At 42.2% G+C, this 18,777-nt stretch overlaps 1 protein-coding gene across 1 annotated transcript in view; it reads right to left on the bottom strand.

Moving 5' to 3' along the window:
- FER1L6 (fer-1 like family member 6) overlaps nucleotides 1–12,744 on the bottom strand; it is a 129,078-nt gene extending 116,334 nt beyond the window's left edge. The window contains exons 1-3 of the mRNA XM_055128326.1: nucleotides 12,683–12,744; nucleotides 7,860–7,936; nucleotides 2,854–2,974 (exon numbers count right to left, since the gene is read on the bottom strand). Of these exons, the coding sequence (XP_054984301.1) occupies nucleotides 2,854–2,974; nucleotides 7,860–7,936; nucleotides 12,683–12,744 (260 nt within the window). The remainder of the gene's footprint in view (nucleotides 1–2,853; nucleotides 2,975–7,859; nucleotides 7,937–12,682) is intronic.
- Nucleotides 12,745–18,777: the final 6,033 nt, after the last annotated feature.

The following is an 18,777-nucleotide window of genomic DNA, read 5'->3' on the forward strand; positions in this document are numbered from 1 at the left end:
ACCTAACAAGAGATGATTGTTACTATTTATGATGTATATGTGTCAAGGTTTTACCCAAGTATGGCAGAACGAAATATTAACTTTTAATACCAGTATGATTATTAGGTTCATTACTTTTTTTTTTAATTTCACAGAACAAAAATCTGAGAGATTTCAGCATGGCAGTGACAAAATTTCTTCCTTCTTCTGTCGGATTCTATTGAGATAATCACATTGCTATTTCTAGTAGCTATAACAATTCTGAATTCCATGGGTGCGTTGGGAAAAAATGGTAAAATAAAAAAAAAAAAAATTGGAAAAACTGCCCAACCAGGCATCTCACTAAATTCTCACATTCCATGAGATTTCACTTGTCTGGATTACCTTACATAATTGAAAACAGATGTGTAACTCCTCGGCATTTAGAAATCAGATTAGAGGGGGAGATGAAAAATCCCTGTTGCCATAGTAGCAGCAGCAGATATAAAATGAATTGAGCCTGAGATACTATTGGATTGCCCTATTGTCTTCTAACAGTACCATTCTTTCGACTTCATTCCCTTTCTGCTGATTACAATCCAACCTACAGAGACAGAGAAAACTGATAAAAGCTCCTGTCTTTGAAGTTAGGTGGATTCAAATTAGAATTGTGTGCCATTAGCCTTCATTTCCTCTCTTGAAGGTGAAATTATGATGTCTACCACACAGAGCTGCTTTGAGGATTAAGGGAGATAAATGCATATAGAAAAATATAGACATCAATACGTAAAATGCCAAATTTGTGTCACTCATTTACTATGCAGAAATTCTGCTAGTCTCAACAGGAAAACTGAAGATGAGTTAAGTTATCATTTTTGGCCTTTATAGAATTAACTACCTGACGGAGAAGACTTAAGCATATAAAGAGAGACTAACAAGTGTTAAATGTATCGTAGAAAAAAAAGACAATAGAAGTTCAGAAAAGAGAAAAATCCCTGAGACAAGGATAAACAACCAAATCTTTTGCAAAGGTCAGCTTTGAATTTAGCTTTAATTGATGTGTAATAGTCAACTGGTGGATAAAGTGCTGACCCAAGAGAAAGAAAATCAGCTACTCCTCCTCTCTCTCTTCCTTTGTCAGTACTATTGTCCTAATAAAATTACTGGGAAGGGATCCCTGGAAGGATTAAAAAAAATAATTGAAATTCCCATTCAGGGGCTAGGGGGTGGTTGCCTGGGTACGTTGCAGGGGAAGATCGTGAAGCATTTCCGTGTCTCCAGGGCTGGCCTCTGAGCCCTTCCCTCTGACTTCCACCTGCTTCCTCTCCCCCCTCCCCTTTATATTCATACACTGTCATTTTCCAAGAGTTCAGAATAACAAACCAGGATCTGCCACTCAGTGCACCCTAATTTGCTTTATTCTCAGTAATAGCTCCGAGTAGAAGAAAGAAATAATGGGCAGGAGGCACAAGCGTGACTACGAAATTGATATAAACAACTAGGATACAAAGAAAGCTTCTGTAGCCCCGGTGATTAGCTTCCTTGCATCCGTCTTCTTTGTTCTGTGATTTTTAACCTCCTCCCTCGGAGGTGGGCTAGTCACTTGATGACTTGCATTGGCCATTAGAGTAGGGCAGGAATGGCAGCCAATTCCAGGCCGAGGCCTTACTTACGCCCACTCCTTTTCTTGTAGCACTGCTGCTATCACCTTTGTAACAAGCTTAGTCTGTTACCAAATGGTGGGTCTGCTACTCTTTGAAAGAGAACACAGAGATACTGAAAGAGGCAGCCTCAGTTTCCTCTTGCCAGCTGCTAGGGCAGGTGCATTCTGCCTCTCTCCATTCCAAACTTCAAACATTTCCCACAAAATCATGGGCTCTTCCTGACAAAGGGAAGTTAGCAATTTCCCAAGGCTATAAATTCTGCCACAGAGCTTAGGCTCATCAGAGACAGAAAGATAATGGCCATCACCTAAGGCAAATGATCAAGTAGAGAACCCAGAAGACCCAAAGCAATCAGATCACTCTGTAAGACCCCTGCATTGTCTGTAACATTCTGGTAACTTGACAAGTAACATAAAGACCCACAAAATTAGCTATACTAAACTTAGTCCTATTCTAAGTTCCTCCCTTCATGTGGAGTTCCTTTTTATTTCTCTCCTACTTTCCAAAAACCTCTTCTGTTTTCTAACTCTGAGTCTGAGCATCTTTATTATTCAATATTTTCATTCTCGAAAGTACTAAAGAACCTTGGAACCGTGGTTGAACAGAGACCTGCTGTCACCATTCTTGTACCAACACCAGCTAAAGTTATTCTAGACCAACCAGGAAATCCTTAAACTAAAAATCAGTCAAGTTACTAAGTGACCACAGGCACATAAATGACATATCTATGGCAACATGGCTTCAATAAAACTATCTAACCATGAATCATAGATTCTTGAGCCACCATAAATGCTTATTATTTTAAGCAATTGTGTTTGTAAATTGTCAGAAGCCAACCCATACGGTAAACTATACACAGAAAGTTATTGTTTTCTGGACAGTATAAGAACTGTCTTCTTATTTGGGACAAACCATGCTAAAATATCTTGCACTTTGGTGAATAAAAGAGCAGGGGAGCAACAGCTCCCAAATCTATCTTTTCTTGCTACGAGGGACTTAAGTCGGGATTTAAGACTCAGAGCTGAGAGAACTAGGATGGCAGTTGACAGGTCTGAAAAGACCAGCACTGCCATGTAGATAGTAGAAGGGGCAGAGACTCTGTCTTCCTATCTGGACCTCTGGATCCTTGGAGAGAGTGTGTTAGTGTTCTTCTCTCTCCCAGAGCCTAACGGGTCCTCACAAATGGAAGCGTTCCCTAAGTGTGTACTGGCTGCATGAACCAACACCGTACCTTCTCTTTGGAGGGGCTGAGGGAGTAGGAATGACAGAGACATCATCATAAGTCAAATCTCCTCTTGGTCCTTCCTGCCGAGAAGGACCCTCTTGAGGGGCTTCTGCTTTACTTTGGCCACCTAAAGAAGAAGCAAACAAAGGAAAAGAAATGTGATTGACAAGACCCACACTGACTGAGCCCTGACTCTGCTTGGCATGGGATAAGGCCACATACCACTGTTCCTGCCAGACAGAAAAGTCAGGCACAATGTCTTTTTTCTCAAATAGATTAAAATTTAAATCTATTAAGGTTGATTAAAACTATCTTAAATTTCCTTTTAAAAAATCATCTTATAGGGCCAGAGCAATAATATAGTGAATATGATATTTGTCTTGCATGCCAGCCACCCTGGATCAAATATATACAATCTCTTCAGCACCACCAGGAATGAACCCTGAGCACAGAGCCAGGAGTAAGTCATGAGCACTGCTGAGTGTAGCCTCAAAACAAACAAACAAACAAACAAAAAAGACTCTTGTAACGGTTTGTAAAAGAGAATGCATTTATTTGCTTGGCATTGTAGAAAAAAAACTGGATTTATAGATTTACAGGGCCAGAGAGATATACAGTAGGTAAGAGCCCAGGTTCAATCCCAGTATCCCATAGTGTTCTCCAGAGCAGGACCAGGAGTGAGTGATTTCTGAGTGCAGAGCCAGGAGTAACCCTTGAGTATTCCTGGATGAGGCCCCAGAAACAAACAGAACAAAACTTACAGATTTGCTTACAAGGCAAAGGTCTTATTTCAGTAAGACTTTTGGCAAATATTTCAGTCCCTCTGAACGTCATTAGCAAAATTCAGCATGCACAAGAGTCACTTGGGATGCTTTTGAAATGCGGATTGCAATTTAAGAATTCCAGGATGGGCCCTCTCGATTCTGCATTTGCAGCCACAAATTCCCAGGTGAGTCTATTTCTGCTATCTGAGAGCCCATTTCTTTTCCACGCTACATTGGCTTTTATTGACTTGATATTTATAATTGGTCAAAAATAAGTACCCAGTCCCTGGTTCCTAGGATGACACAGCCATCAATGGAAACACTCAAATTGCCACCAACAGAACCTCTTTCTCCCCCTTTGTCACTTGCCTTCTTTTATACCCACTCCCTTGAAGGCCAATTTTGTTTGTTTTTGTGTGTGTGAAGCAAGATAGTTTTTACTGAATGAAACTTGCTTAGACAGAAGTAAGAGGAAAAAGAGGAATATGTATTCAAGAGAGAAATGGGCTTCTCCAGAGTGAATATAAGAAAGGGAGGTATGTGTTCATGGGAGAACACAGGCTTGAGGTGCCAGCCCTCAAATAGTTTTGGGGAGGAACTTGTATACAATTCTCTCAAATGGTTTTTCCTGGAGTTTACCATACAGAAAAATTCATCTGGGCATTGTCACGGGAGAGCTCTGCTGTATTGATGGTTCCTTCATAACCTAATATACTCTTCTGTAGCTTCTCCTCTGCTGAGGAGTTCACCCTTTTCTGGGTGAGTCTTTGACTTTCTTTATCTGGGTGTGAGGGCCAATTCTGAATAATAAATTGTGATGGACTGGAGAGATAGCACAGCGGGTAGGGCGTTTGCCTTGCATGCAGCCAACCTGGGTTTGATTCTTCCATCCCTCTTGGAGAGCCCGGCAAGCTACCAAGAGTATCTCGCCTGCATGGCAGTGCCTGGCAAGCTACCCGTGGCATATTCGATATGCCAAAAATAGTAGCAACAAGTCTCACAATGGAGACATTACTGGTGCCCGCTTGAGCAAATCGATGAACAACAGGACGACAGTGCTACAAATTGTGATGGGACAAACAATGTTTCCTAATGTTAGTGGGTCCAAGGTCCCAGGTACCTGAATTATGACCTCATCTGAAAATGGGGATTTTTGCAGATATCATGAAGAATGTGAATAGGGGACAATCACCCTGGGTTACAGCACTGCATGCTCACAGCAATCATATGTATTCTTAGAAGGGGAGGTCACAGGAGTAAAGAGGAATGCCATGTGAGCAGCAGGAAGAGCCGGGCTAAATATTGCCAAACCAAATAACTTCATGCTCAACCATCAGGAGATGGAAGAAACAGGAAATGGATTCTCCTGAGGGAAGGGAGGATGGCTAACCACCAGTTCTTGACCCAGTGAGTGAGCACAAATTTTTTGTTTCCATCACTATGAGAACAAAAATTTCTGGATTGTTTAAAATCACCCAGTTTGTGATCATTTGTTTCTGGAATATTATGTCACTTATTATAGGAAATCAAACTACAAAGGTTTAAAATTTTTTCCATGTGCAGATAGTAGACTGATTCCATAGGCTTTCCCTTCTCCTCAGCTTGGGCGATGGTGTTTTCATCCAACAGAATAGATAGATAGAATAGATAGCCGATGGCCCATTCAGAACAGGATTGGAGGACTTTACAAAGATGTGGGTTAGAAAAACCAGAACACCTACTTAGCTGCTTAATGCTCCAGGCAGTCAAGCTACTTTCCCCCCTTCCCTACTGAGTAGGGAAGAGAAGAGAGAAGAGAGAGCGGTTACCAAACTCTGGGTGGAGAGGAAATTAGAGTCAGTCAACTTCCTTGAGAGGAGCAGCAACCATCTTTCATTTGAGGGACACACCCTACCTCCTGACCCCCCCCCACATCCCCTCAGAACTCCTGCTAGCATGCCCCATTGGATAAAAGACCTGCACCCAGAGACATCAGCCTCCTGGAAGAAGGAACAGGGAGAAAGTTAGAGAATAGATCTGGAGAGACAAATGGAAGAAATCTGCACAGGTATGTGCTTCTAGAATCTCCAGTGTCTGTTAATCATTCAACCAGAATTCTGCCATTCAGAGCCCAAACAGACCCAAAGTTCTTTGGGCACTCCTATATCAGTTGAGAAAGTGAATGGCTAGATAAAAAGGGGAAATATCAAATAACTACTCCTGGAACAACTAAATAACAGATAAGGTTTCAGGAATTTTAATAAACTAAAGCCTTGATAATAGACCTAAAGATACACAGACATAAGAGGCACAGACTTTGAGACCTGCCTGGTATTTCACCTGGTAGAGCCCTAAATTCCCAGGTCAGTCCATTAAGCATAAACCAAATAATTCTAAGTTCTGTGAACTCTACATTGTCAGTCTCCTTCAGGGCCAGCTACTGGCCATAGAATGGAAGCTGTTTACTTTCTAGGAGGCACTCACTCCTCTCTGCCCTGTTTGCTTTAAGGGATGAAGATTCTAATTAGAATGAGCCAACAGAGCCAGCTCTTCAGAAATACCCCTGGCTCACTGCCCTAAATGCACAGACAGTTAAATAAAGTGGAAGAGAGGCTAGCTTCAGTTTGCAGGACTCAATGTAAAATAAAAAAAGTAACATTAAGAAGTGATTGAGAGTTGCATGATGGTGACAGTAGAGCTTGATGAAAAGCACAAGGTCCTTCTAATCCCATGTGGCAGGAAAACCCAGATCTTCGTATAAGATTGAATCGGACTCAAGAGCCTGTGTGAGTGTGAGCAAGAGCCTCAGCTCCTCTCAACCTCTGCTGTAAAACAAGGGCAAAACCCTACATTTCAGAGATGACTGAAGCAATGACTCTAGACTCTGGGCTAGAGCAATAGTACAGCAGGTAGGGTGCTTGCCTTGCATGCAACCAACCCAGGTTCCATCCCCAGAATCCCATATGGTCCCTGAGCACCAACAGGAGTAATTCCTGAGTGCAGAACCAGGAGTAACCCCTGGGCATCGCTGGATGTGGTCCAACACCCCACTAAAAATAAGAGTCATAAGTGATGCATATCAAGTTAAAAAAGACCAGGGATTATTAAATATGTCATAAATATAATTTTTCGTAATGTTCTTAAGGGAAGGAACAGTATCTTCTTCAACCTTGGGTCCCTGGGACCTACCACAGGGTCATTGTTTCAAGGAGACCAGGCAAGACCCAAAGTCTTCTCCACTCACTCCCTGATATCTTCAAAGTAACAGAACAAATAAGACTTTTATAAAATGTTAAGTTTTGTATCCCCTTAGAACACAACACCTCTCTATTATATACAAGGATGACTGGAATAGAAACTAATAACATATGAATGGTATATTTAGTGAATGAGTTGCCATATTTTCCACTTGTCAGGTCAGGTATGTCCAAGGGCAAGAAATGGCATTAGGCAGGGCATAAGGTTTTCAGGAAATATCAAGGAATGCCCTCCGACCCCCCCCACACACACACACACTCACACACACACACACACACACACACATACACAACACCCACACACATATCCCTAAGACAATGAGGGAGTTGAAGAGAAAATCAAATCCACTACACCATTTTGGTTTAGGAATAACCAGAAAACAAGCATTGAACTGGTTGTTGTCAGTACTGCCCAGCTAAAGTCTCCATGTGTCTGTGAAAGCTCAAAGAATTTTCCAAGTAAGTTAATGGTAACTTTTGTTTTATCAGTGGAGCCTTCAAAAAGCTTCACAGGAACCCTTGAATTATCAGAGAGTAGGTTTGGGAGCACCAGTATACATTGGGCTTCCTTTCCCAACATGCTACATAGCTGTCATCCTTTCTCTTATGCCTTGATTCTCTTAGGATCATGGAGATGACCTCAGATACCCATATATCTCTATCAGAGAATGAGAGACACAGGGACTGAGAGTTAGTGGTTGAGGTACTGGTCACAGAGTCTACTTGGACATAAGTAGAGGTTTGAACCCTATCATTGTTCTTTCATGGGGTGCCTCCACAGCCTAGCTAGAGTTTGCCCCACCCTTGATTTGCCCAATGACTAGATGAATAGCTTCTCTGAAGTGGATGACCCTGGGCTCACATTGAGGATTTGCCAGAGGTTCATTTCCTGCTCCTTTCCATAGAGTGTGAACCTCATCCCCATCCAAGGGGGAGTCCATTCTGTGAGGCCTGCAGGACCCAGGGAAGAGGTATGCACCCCACCTCTCCCTTAACACACACATAACCTCACCTTGAGCAGACTTGTTGGCTAGGAATAATCCCTTTTCTGCTTTATTCTTCTTCTTCTTCAGTCCAAATATTTTCTTTCTGAAAGGAAGAAGAAAAACTAAATCACACGGTAATACAAACTTTGTTTTTCAGATAAGTTAAAAGAAAATGCACAACACACACACACACACACACACACACACACACACACACACAGAACCCAACCTGCTTCCACATCCTTCCAGGATTGGGGAGGGAGAAGGTGTCAAAGGACCAGCATCCTAATAACCCAGCAAGCTTTTCAGATAGCTCCATTTTCACAGAAGCCACCAAAATATACTTGAACAGGAATTATAAGGTCCACCTAGATCAGTGTTTCCCAAAGAGGGTGATACCTCCCTTTAAGGAGTGCTGGAACAAACCAGGGGGACAATTGTAATTTGGGGAGCCCTTTCTGCTTATTCCCAGGGGTTGCTCAGTAAATTTTTTTTTTCATAAAAAGTGGCCAAATTAATTTGGGAACCTCTGACCTAGAGCAGAACTTACATAATAGTAATGTCATTTCTCTCTTCTTCCTCACTCATTTGTGCCAGGCACTTGAAATTGACATTATTTGTGTTGACCACTTCCTCCAGCTGATCTTATACATGGGAAACGAAGACCCAGAGACAGAGGCTGTGTTTCTGAGCTCACACGTCTCTGAGCATCTGGTTTATGTTGATTTTGAAGCCCAAGCTCAAACCCATGATCAACCGAAGTTTGCCAGTTTCCACATACAGATAACTCACTTCAGTACCAAGCACCCCTATATTGTCAGAGTCAAGGAACCCAAACATTCCCAAGGTCAAGAATCCTAAATGAAGTAGGCAGGAAGGTCGGGGAAAAAAAGCCATGGAAATGAAATTTCTAGGAAGTAATAAAACCAATCGCTCCAACCTCACAAAGAACCCACCTTGTGTGTGTAAGAGCCTGATAAGACTTCACTCACAGACCCAGAGAAGGTGGACTCCCCTTCAAGAGAAGCTGCAGCAGAACGAAGGTCCAAAGAAAGGAATTCCAAAGAGGACCATCAACCACTCCCAACTCTACCCCACTGGCAACCACCCTAGCAATGGGCTCTTACCTAGCTAGAAACCCCACACGGGCAGCTTGGGAAAACCCTATAAAAGCCAACTTGAACAAAGGAAGTGCACACATGTGCTGCCCAAGCCCAGGTGCTGCTTGTGTTTACGTGATCAAACACAGATGGTGCTCAAGCACATGCGTTGCCTGCATAGCCCCTCTTGAGATGTTACTTCACCCTTGGAGAAGTCCGAGCTCTTTCTTGAGTACATTATCCTCTCTCCGTTTTTTTTTTTTTTTGCCCTTTTTCCCTCCCTCAAGAGCCCCCAAATAAAATCTGTTTTTATGTCACTGCTAGTTTATTCCTGAATTTGTTTTTCTGTAAGATAAGACAAGACCTATGAAGCCTGGGTAAGGCCTAGAACTGGCTTTCCTTTCTCGCAAAGAGCAATTCCTCACTCCAGCCTGAGTCCCAGGGTAGTAGTGGCAGATCAGGAGAAAGTGGCTATCCCTCTCCCCTCCACCTCACATGAGCCACCTCACATGTGAGTCCATAAGCCCATGGACTTCACAATCATTTCCTGAGACCTGGGGGAGGAGGAATATCATACTACAAATGTGCCACTCAACCAACACACGATAAATTGTCCAAAATGTCAGATACTCTGTTCATTTTTGCTATTAGTCATAAGAAGACTAATTGGGGCCTCCTCATCCCAGCAAAGGGCTCTAGTTCACTGTCTCAAAGAGACAACTGGAGTGTTCTCACACTCAGCAGGCCTCCTTCAGCAACCACTTCCTGAAGTTGAGGGTAGAGGAGTCTGGCTCCGTGTGGAAGAATGGAGGGACACAGTTCAGGGAAGTCCTGCCCTTGAGTCATATAGAGTGGTGGCGGCAGCCCTTGGAGGAAGGAGTTGGAGGGATAAAGAAACGGTGGAGCAGGAAGGAGAGCAAGCTGCAAAGATGCACCTTCCCTGAGGAAGTGTCCTGACCCCCGGAGCAAAGTGAGAAAAGTGGTGGGAGCATCATGGTTCCCTACTCATTTAGGACTTAGACGGCAGTGAGGACCTGTGCTAAGATCAAGGGAATGCACTAATGAAATGCCTGTTTTTTCCACTCCCAGGACTGTCTACTTTGTTACTTTGCACAGGGCACCTAGCCTCTCTGAACTTTTGGGTCCTTGTGTGAATTGAGGCCATAAATGTAAGGCCATGAAAACAATACTATGAACATACTAGATGCTCAATTCATGTTAGTATTTCTTGCTGTTATTCTACGAAATAGGATTCAGACCCACAAGCAGTAGCTAGTAAGATATATATATATATACACACACACACACACACATATATATATATATATATATATATACTACACTTCTTTGCTGTTTTAATCATTCTGCATGGGTTCTGCCTTTATCCAAGACAGAAATTAAGATTTGACCCTCCACGTTGATGCTGTCTCAACTGTAAAATGGGCTGCACTAGGTGGGGGTGAGTTCTCTGTTTGAAGAGGTATCAAGCAGACACCTAAAGCTCCCTGGTAAAGGATATTATAGTGAAGAAAAGCATCAAAAGAGGGAAGATTAGGAATCTCTAACATCTTTTGAGACACTGCCAGACAGCAAAATGAAAAGGAGATATTCTGGAACTACTCAGAGAAGGAAGGATGGGGTAAGTCATAGAACCTCTCTGATTCTTGGTTTGTATTGAGGATAATAATAATAAAGTTTTATTTTACAAAATTAAGGGAAGAAAGTACAAAGAAAGTACAAACCAAGGACAGTGTCTGGTATATAGGAGGCGGTAGAAAGGACCTTTCTCATAGGTTACAACCTCTCCCCGCCCCTCTTTGAGTTGCATCACCCTGGGCTAAGAGACATTCTGAGTGTCCTAAGAATTTTGGGAAAACACATTCAGTGGAGAGTCCCTTTGTCTTAAAATAAATTCTTCTTTTGTTTGTTTGTTTTGTTTTGGAGGAGTACCCAGCAATGCTCCTGGCTTACTCCTGGCTCTGTACTCAAGGATCACTTCTGGCAGGGCTCAGGGAATTATATGGAGTGCTGAGGATCAACCACAGGTTAACTGTGTGCGAGGCAACCACCTTACCTTACTTGCTATACTATTGCTCTGGCCCTAAGAAAACATTTCTTAAAGGTAACTTTTCATAATAGCTCTTGTTTTCCTATTTTTAGAGGCTAATGATAGTTACCAAGAGATAAGCCAGGACCTTCCAACCTCAAATTGTCACTCTTATCCCCAGGGCTCACTGCACAGCTCATTTCACAGAGGCAGACTCTTATGTTCCTGGGAACTTGACCAGAGGGCTCTGTAAATAAGTTGAAAACACTGAGTTTCTTCCATCTGCGAGTCCCCTCCATTTGATATCTACCAGAGGGAAATATAAGGTTCCTCAGGGAAACCGACTTCTTCATCTACGACAGCTTCAGCATTCTGATCTCCCAGAGGAAACAGGTGAATTAAGTATGTATGGGTCATGCCTGAGGTTAGAGACATGGATAAAGGGGGAAGGAAGGAGCTCCCACCTCTCACAGACAGACATCCATGCCCCTCTAAAGTCAAGGGTACTGACCCAACTCCAGGACAGACCTATAAGGGACTCTAAAAGATACTGACTGATATTCAGAACCACTTCAGAGATTTAACTGCTTTGGAAAGAGCCAGCACTGGAAATCTCTGAGTGAGTCACAGCTCATCAACACCTTAGAGAAACAAAGAGGCAGCCAGGGCAATGTTGCAGAAGTGTCCAAAGGATGACAAGCAATTAAGTTCTCTTGGGAGGGATTAAATTTTTTTCACAAATACACCATTTATTTGCCTAAAACCCTAGCTCATTTCCCATGGGCCGTCCCAATATCACAAGACTTTTTTGATTAAACCAACAGGTCTTGATAAAAATGATTTCTACTTTTTTTTGTAGGAGAGATGAACAGTAGGAAGAAATACAGCCTGTGAGTCCAGAACATGCATTTCATTTGCTTTTAGTTTGTGTATCCAGCCCACAAAGCAGAGCCTGGCAAACTCCCTGTGGCGTATTCGATATGCCAAAAACCGTAACAAGAAGTCTCACAATGGAGACGTTACTGGCTCAAGCAAATTGAAGAGCAACAGGATGACAGTGCAGTGCAGTGCAGTAGTACTACATAATCTAATAGTATTATGTAGTAGTGAGTGAGTGAAACAAGCAACCAAGACCCAGCTCTGGGACCAACCTGCTTGAGCCCACCTGTTAGCTCTAGAATTTGGTTCTGGACTTAATTTGGTTGGGTGTGTTTCATTGACACACTATCAGCCAGGCATTTCTCCCCAATACACTGTGATGTTAAAATAGTAAGCAGTACTTGTGGTGTAAAGTAGGCTGCAAATAGTACATTGAGAACAAAGAAATATAATGTGATATTCCCAAGTGAGTTTTAAAGTTCTAGACATGCAGTCTGTATTCTGCACATCATTTTACATATATTATTTCCTAGGTTCCAACAACAGACCACAAGGCACTGCTTTGATTATCTAGTTTTTCAAACAAGAGGTAGTCAGGTTTTCAACCAATGCATTGGGATCATCAGTAAATCAAGACTTACCTGAGAAGTCTCTGGGTAGTCTGTGACCATCACCCAATCCCCTCCTATTTGCCAAGGATTCCAGCATAGGAACCCTCTCACTTAACACAAAAGATGGGGTTATTTAATTAGGATCTCTTAAATTACCTCCCCAGTCATGCCAAGATAAATAAATCAAGAGACATCTAGGCCCTCATACCAACCTGGGCTCCTCGGGGTGGAAGCTACTGCGAGTCTGGTATCTGCATTCAAACAACAAGATCATTACAGATTGCACATTTTAGCCTTGTTCCAGAATATCTGTTCAAGATGGTGCCACTGTACATTGATCCTCAGGGCCTGTGTTGCCTAGGAGACAGTCTCCTGGGCACACAGAAGAGGAGTTGACCACCGGAGCTTGGGTTTCATCTCTTCCGTTTTCTACCTGTGTCACTGGGGTTGGCTGTGGCACTTCTCTGAGATCCAGGGTCTTTTTCTGCGGGAAGTGGTGATGTAGTAAACTCTGTTTTATCATTTGGGGCATCCTACAGATGACTCAAGTCGAGCTGTACTTCAAGTACTAATTTAATGTCATGTGGAAACATAAATAATTTACACATAGGATCTCCTCGTGGTTTAGATCTCCCAGTTGGAATTACCTCTTCTTTCTTTAGTATGGAATGATATAGGCTCAGTCCAAGCGGTCAAACACAAAGTTGATTTGTTTCAATGGGAGAGAGTAGTATTGGCATTCATTGTTCTACTGCCCACCTAGCACACAGGATGCAGTTTACCAGTCTGCTCACCCTTCAAACCCAGAAACGTATTACCCAGTAAAAGGAAAAACAGAAGATTTTGACTGGTCTGTTTATGTGTTCACACAAAAACTCATAAACTTAAAAATATACATGCTTAATAATGTTTCTTTATCAAAAACTCAATTTGCCTGGACTCGGATCTGAAAACTTCATGCCAAGTCTTACCATCAGCCAAGGTTCTTCAGAGAATCTGGGATAAGTTCCTTTTGGGAAATGTCATCTTGGGGAATCTCCCCTCTAGGTACTCATCTTACTTCTAAAGCTGTGATATATTCATCAAAGGCCAACCAATAAACATAGAAACAGCTGTAATGTGGTAAATATTGGTAAAATATAAATCCATGTAACACAGTGCCTTGCCAAGATATTCAAATTGTTCTTGCTCTTTTCCCATGTTCTTCCTATCATAATTTAACTGTCTTATATTCTCTTCTTTAAGACAACAACAACCACTTTTGGTTTTATGTCATCTTAAGGAAGAGTTTTCTATAGATGTTTCCTATACTATAGGCAGAATGCAGAGTTTCACTGATCAATGGTGAGGCCATGGCTCAGGAGTCCTTAGAGTTATTCAGGTAACTCTAATGTAGAGCAGGATTGGGGGCCCATGTAGCTAAATATTCTATGACAATGGGCTGTATTCCCAAAGATAATTATTCTTACAAAAATTCAAAAGATACTTTAAGCAAAAGGAACAATGAAATTGAGGAAACTCATAGTACTGCATGAATACATTTGGGCAGATTGGATTTTATTGTCCAATCACTTCCACTTAGCATCCACCCCAACAATTAACCCACTGAAGTGGTTTCCTTTTCTGTTTATGCATATATTCTGTCCCATCTTGGAGAAACTGAGGTTTTCAATTTAAGAGAGGTTGATCAGTTTCATATTGGGACCAAAGTGCCCCAAGCCATAGTAGCCCCAAGTAGTAGTCTGAATAGCTTGGGTATTGAATTCCAATCTCAAATGAACCATTCATTCTTAACCACTGTGATTTAGAATCTCTCAAATTTAGAATTTCCAAGTTTTTCAATCATGGCAAATAGATGTTCCTCTGTTAGGCCCTCATTTTGTACATGTTAGCCCCGGAGGCTCATATAAGATTCAAATCTCACCAACTCAACAGTCATTAAGAACGTTAACGTTCACCTGCAAGAGTCAGTTGAGTCTAGAAAATGCACCTCTAATTATGCTAATGAATCCACATCTCTGTGTTTTCTCTGAACTGAGAATGACTCAGAAATAATTCAGAGTCACATCATGTACTAGCAGCCTGGGTCAAGAGCCTCTGACAGTTTCCAAAGATCTTTGCCAAGTGTTAGAGGCAAGGTGGTAGGAAGGTGCTACTATAGGACTAGCTCAGAAAATGGAGCCTTTTTCCTTGAATACATCTCACTCATCTTCTGGCACACCAACAGTGCCCACTACAACTTCCAAGGCTGCTACTGCTGCTGGTGGTGCTTATTTTCAACTGGTAGCCACTAACTAGCCTCCATCCTCCCCTGCTTCTCTTCCTTTATAGTACAGATCAGCACGTGATTGGGGTAGAGTTCCAAGAAATAAGGAAACTTCCATTGGCAGATGGTGCCAATGACTCAGTACAGTTAAGGCTGCTAGACCCTGCCCCACAACCAAACTTTTTCTTGTTTCGAAATGAGAAAGTGTTCATTTCCCCAATTCTACTGTCTAAAGCCAAACTAATCAATTCTATTCTCCCTAAAGACAACAGAATCAACATCTGTGCCAAAAATAGATTCCAGGCAGCTTCCAGCATCTGGAACAAGCAATATCCCAAAGCTGCAGCATAGATTAATCTTTAAAATCTACTTCTTCTGACCCCGCTCTAGGCTGTCTTCACTGGGGCACCTCAGAGTGGGGCGGGTTGAGTTTCCCTTCCCTCCCTAGCAGAACCCTGGCAGCCAAAAACCTCCAGAACCCAGCCGCAGCCATGCTCAAGATCACTCTCCACATGCTTGGACGAGCCTCACCCATGAAGGAACCATGAGAGGAACCCAGGTATGTGGGACCTGTGACTGAGATCTCCAAGCCTACTCAGATTGGGACTGGGCCTCCTCCACCCAGATCCCCAGTTTTTCAGTAGCTTGTCAGTCACACCCACAAACTGCCCCTGGTGCCATGTAATCTCATCAATGGCCAAGATCTGGAGACTATAAAATAAAGCTCCTGGAAGAAAGCGATGCAGTACTTCCTGGAGCGTGAAGCTGAATTTGTGGCCACACGACCTCTTATATTCTAGCCCACTGATGTACCTAAAGTAGCACATATTTGTCTGGTTTTAACATACTTGCTTGTATTCTCTTATATGTAGGCTTAAATGTCTCTAGAATGAAATACAACAACTTTCACACACTTCCCTCTTATTGTGGTGGAAAGATGCTCACTGGTGGGGTGGGTATTTGAATACTATCTGCAATGAACTGTTGTGAACTATTTTATGAAAATAAAATGCATAAGAATCACAAAATAAAATAAAATGAAATACATAAAATCTGTTTCTTTGAAACTTCTTCTCTTTTACGTCTCTTTTGTCAGAATGACAAGACTCCAGCAATCCTTTTATCTAGGGTGAAAGTCCGAAGCAACTTTTCCCTTCCTTGAGTCTGCCTTTGCACAGAACATCTGCAACCCACCCCCACAACAGCAGAGGTTAAGTCTCTGAAGCTGGCCTTCTTTTTCTCCAGCTGGCTGAGATACACAGTACTGAGATTCATAGGGAAAATTGTGAAAAGCTATCTGAACTCTGGTTCAAACAGCTTTCTCTATTCTAGCTTTACCAGCAATGGAGGTGATCTTTAGATCCCTATTTGAAACTCAGGTCTACTCTAAATAAATATTTCTAGAGCCTGCTTGGGATGGTAGATGTGTGCTGAAAGTAGACTATGGACCAAACATGATGGCTAGTAACTGTATTGCAAACCATAACACTGAGAAGGAGAGAGAGAGTAAGAGGGAATGTGCCTGCCACAGAGGCAGGGGGAGGGGAGGGGCGGGGGTGATGGGAAGCATACTGGAAACATTGGTGATGGAGAATGGGCACAGGTGGAGGAATGGGTACTCAAACATTGCATGACCAAAACGTAATCATGCAAGTTTGTAAGTCTGTATCTGTATCTCATGGTGATTCATTAAAATAAAATTTACAAAAGAATGATAAGGTGAAGTGGTAACATTTCTGAAAACTCTAATTTCCTGAAACTCATTCCACAAATACTTACTGAGGATATATTTCCATGCTAGAGATTGTGCTTAGTGTTCATACAACACCAATAAATAATATATGAAAAAAATTAAAAAAAAACAATTCAGGTGTAGGATGTCATTGGTTTGTCCTTTCTCCCTTGCCACAAAGAGTTTAGGTTTACCTGGTAATACCCATCACAGTGCTCCTGAAGCACCTCCCTTCCTCTGTGCTTATTGGAATGCAGCTCTAAACATTTTAGGACAACATTGGTATTCCTGTTCCCCTTGCCACAGGAAGCTTAGGTTTATCACAGTGCTCCTGAGGCACTTCCATTCCACTGCATTCATCTGTAAACTCCTCTCTATGCTCTTTTCCCCAACTGGTCTATCACCTTTTCCCCCTAATCAAACTCTGTTAACTTGGAAGGTCAGATTCCTCAGAAATCTATGATTTTATATGTATGAGTGAAATATTGCCTTTCTCCTCTCCTTATGTCTTTTGAATAGTTTAGTTTAAAGCAATGTTCTTTTTGGTTTTTTTTTTTTGGTTTTTGGGTCACACCCGGCGATGCATAGGGGTTACTCCTGGCTCTTCACTCAGGAATTACCCCTGGCGGTGCTCAGGGTACCATATGGGATGCTGGGATTAGAACCCGGGTCGGCCACGTGCAAGGCAAACGCCCTACCCGCTGTGCTATTGCTCCAGCCCCGCAATGTTCTTTTTGTATGGACAAAGGAAGACAGTTAATACTATGCTTTTGTAACTTGGGAGTAAATTGTTTCCAAACAATCTGCACTCCTGGGCATCTGTTTTCTCGACTTAAGCCTCAGTTGTCCTTAGTTCCTAACACCCCCAAAGCAGGGTCCCAATGAGGGACTGAAAGGACCCAGGGCAAGCTGTGAGCTACCCTGGCATTGATATAGGCCAGAGCAAAGTGTCACGATACTCAACTATAAATTGAGAGCTTGATCATGGACAAATGCTGTCATGATCCAAAAGTAACGATGAGACTAGGAACCTGCCAGGGATAGGAATCTGGCCTGAGCACTGTAGTCTGAGATCGAGATGACCCCAGGAGAGCAATTCTATAAGTTTAATGTAACCCTTACTGTGTCCATACAAAATGACTAATATTATGAATGCGTGCTTGTTGGACTAAGGAGAGGAAAAATGCACCCTAGATGGTATTTCACCCTTAGGTGGGTCATTTTGCTGTAAGAGTATCTGTCCTAGAAGAAGCGTCCCCTGAGGGAAAGTACTTTACCCCTATTGATTGTATGACCACACCTATGTGAAGGCCCCAACCAACCCCCTCATGCTGTGGGATTTAACTAGGCTGTAAGAGTGGGCTGGGGGATCCAGATGGCAAGCAGGAGGATAAGAAGGAGAGAGGCAGAAGGAGATTGGTGAGAGATCGAAAAGGAGAATGAAGTAGCATGGGGGAGAGAGAGGTAGGAGGAGAATCAGAGGAGAATGGAGATGGGAATGGAATAAACTGCAACTGAGACCAACCAGCCTGGCTCTCCTTTTCCCCTTCGCCTGCCCATCACCATCGACCTCCCAGCGTGGGGGAAGTGTCGCGAGACTATAGAATGTGGCCGGTGGGAGAGATGGAGCACCACTGTCCTTTTGTGTTCACACACTCAGGTCTAATAAAAGAGAATGATATGGTTGTAACTTTATATCAATATACTTACCTAGAATAGGTTTCATTACAAGAAAAAAATCTTTGCATTCCATACTGGAGAGAGAATCTGTGAAATTTTTTCTGAGTCTCATTTTTTGTCATCAAACACGTTGAAGACTGCATGAGTACTGTATTCAAGTTAATTTACATTCTGATATTCATGGTCACTCCCTAAGAGGGTGACTCAGAATTCATATTTTTTTCCAAGTAAGTTTGACTATGCTTCTATAATAAAGCATCTAGTAATACCTAAAAGGGCACTATTTGGGATTCCCAGTGAAAGGGAACTCTGGCACCTTTCAATTGTTATTTCCTTTTCTGAAATTTTTTGAGCTGAGTAGAGTTCTACTCGAAAAAAAATTTTTTGGAGAAAATTGGGAATCCAGGACATCTCTCTCAGAACATCCTGACACAGAATGTTCATGCTACCCCTTCAATTCAATACAACGCTAGAGGCCTTAACCAGTTCAACAAAGTAGAATTTACAAGACAGCTTTGCAAAGTGTCTAGAAATAAGGCAAATGAATGAAAACCAATTGCACCTCTCAATACCAAGAACAAATGATTATAAATGAAAAATATTAAAATATCACCCAATTTTTAAAAAAA

Source organism: Sorex araneus, chromosome 2 (assembly GCF_027595985.1).
Source record: "Sorex araneus isolate mSorAra2 chromosome 2, mSorAra2.pri, whole genome shotgun sequence".
NCBI classification, from domain to species: domain Eukaryota; kingdom Metazoa; phylum Chordata; class Mammalia; order Eulipotyphla; family Soricidae; genus Sorex; species Sorex araneus.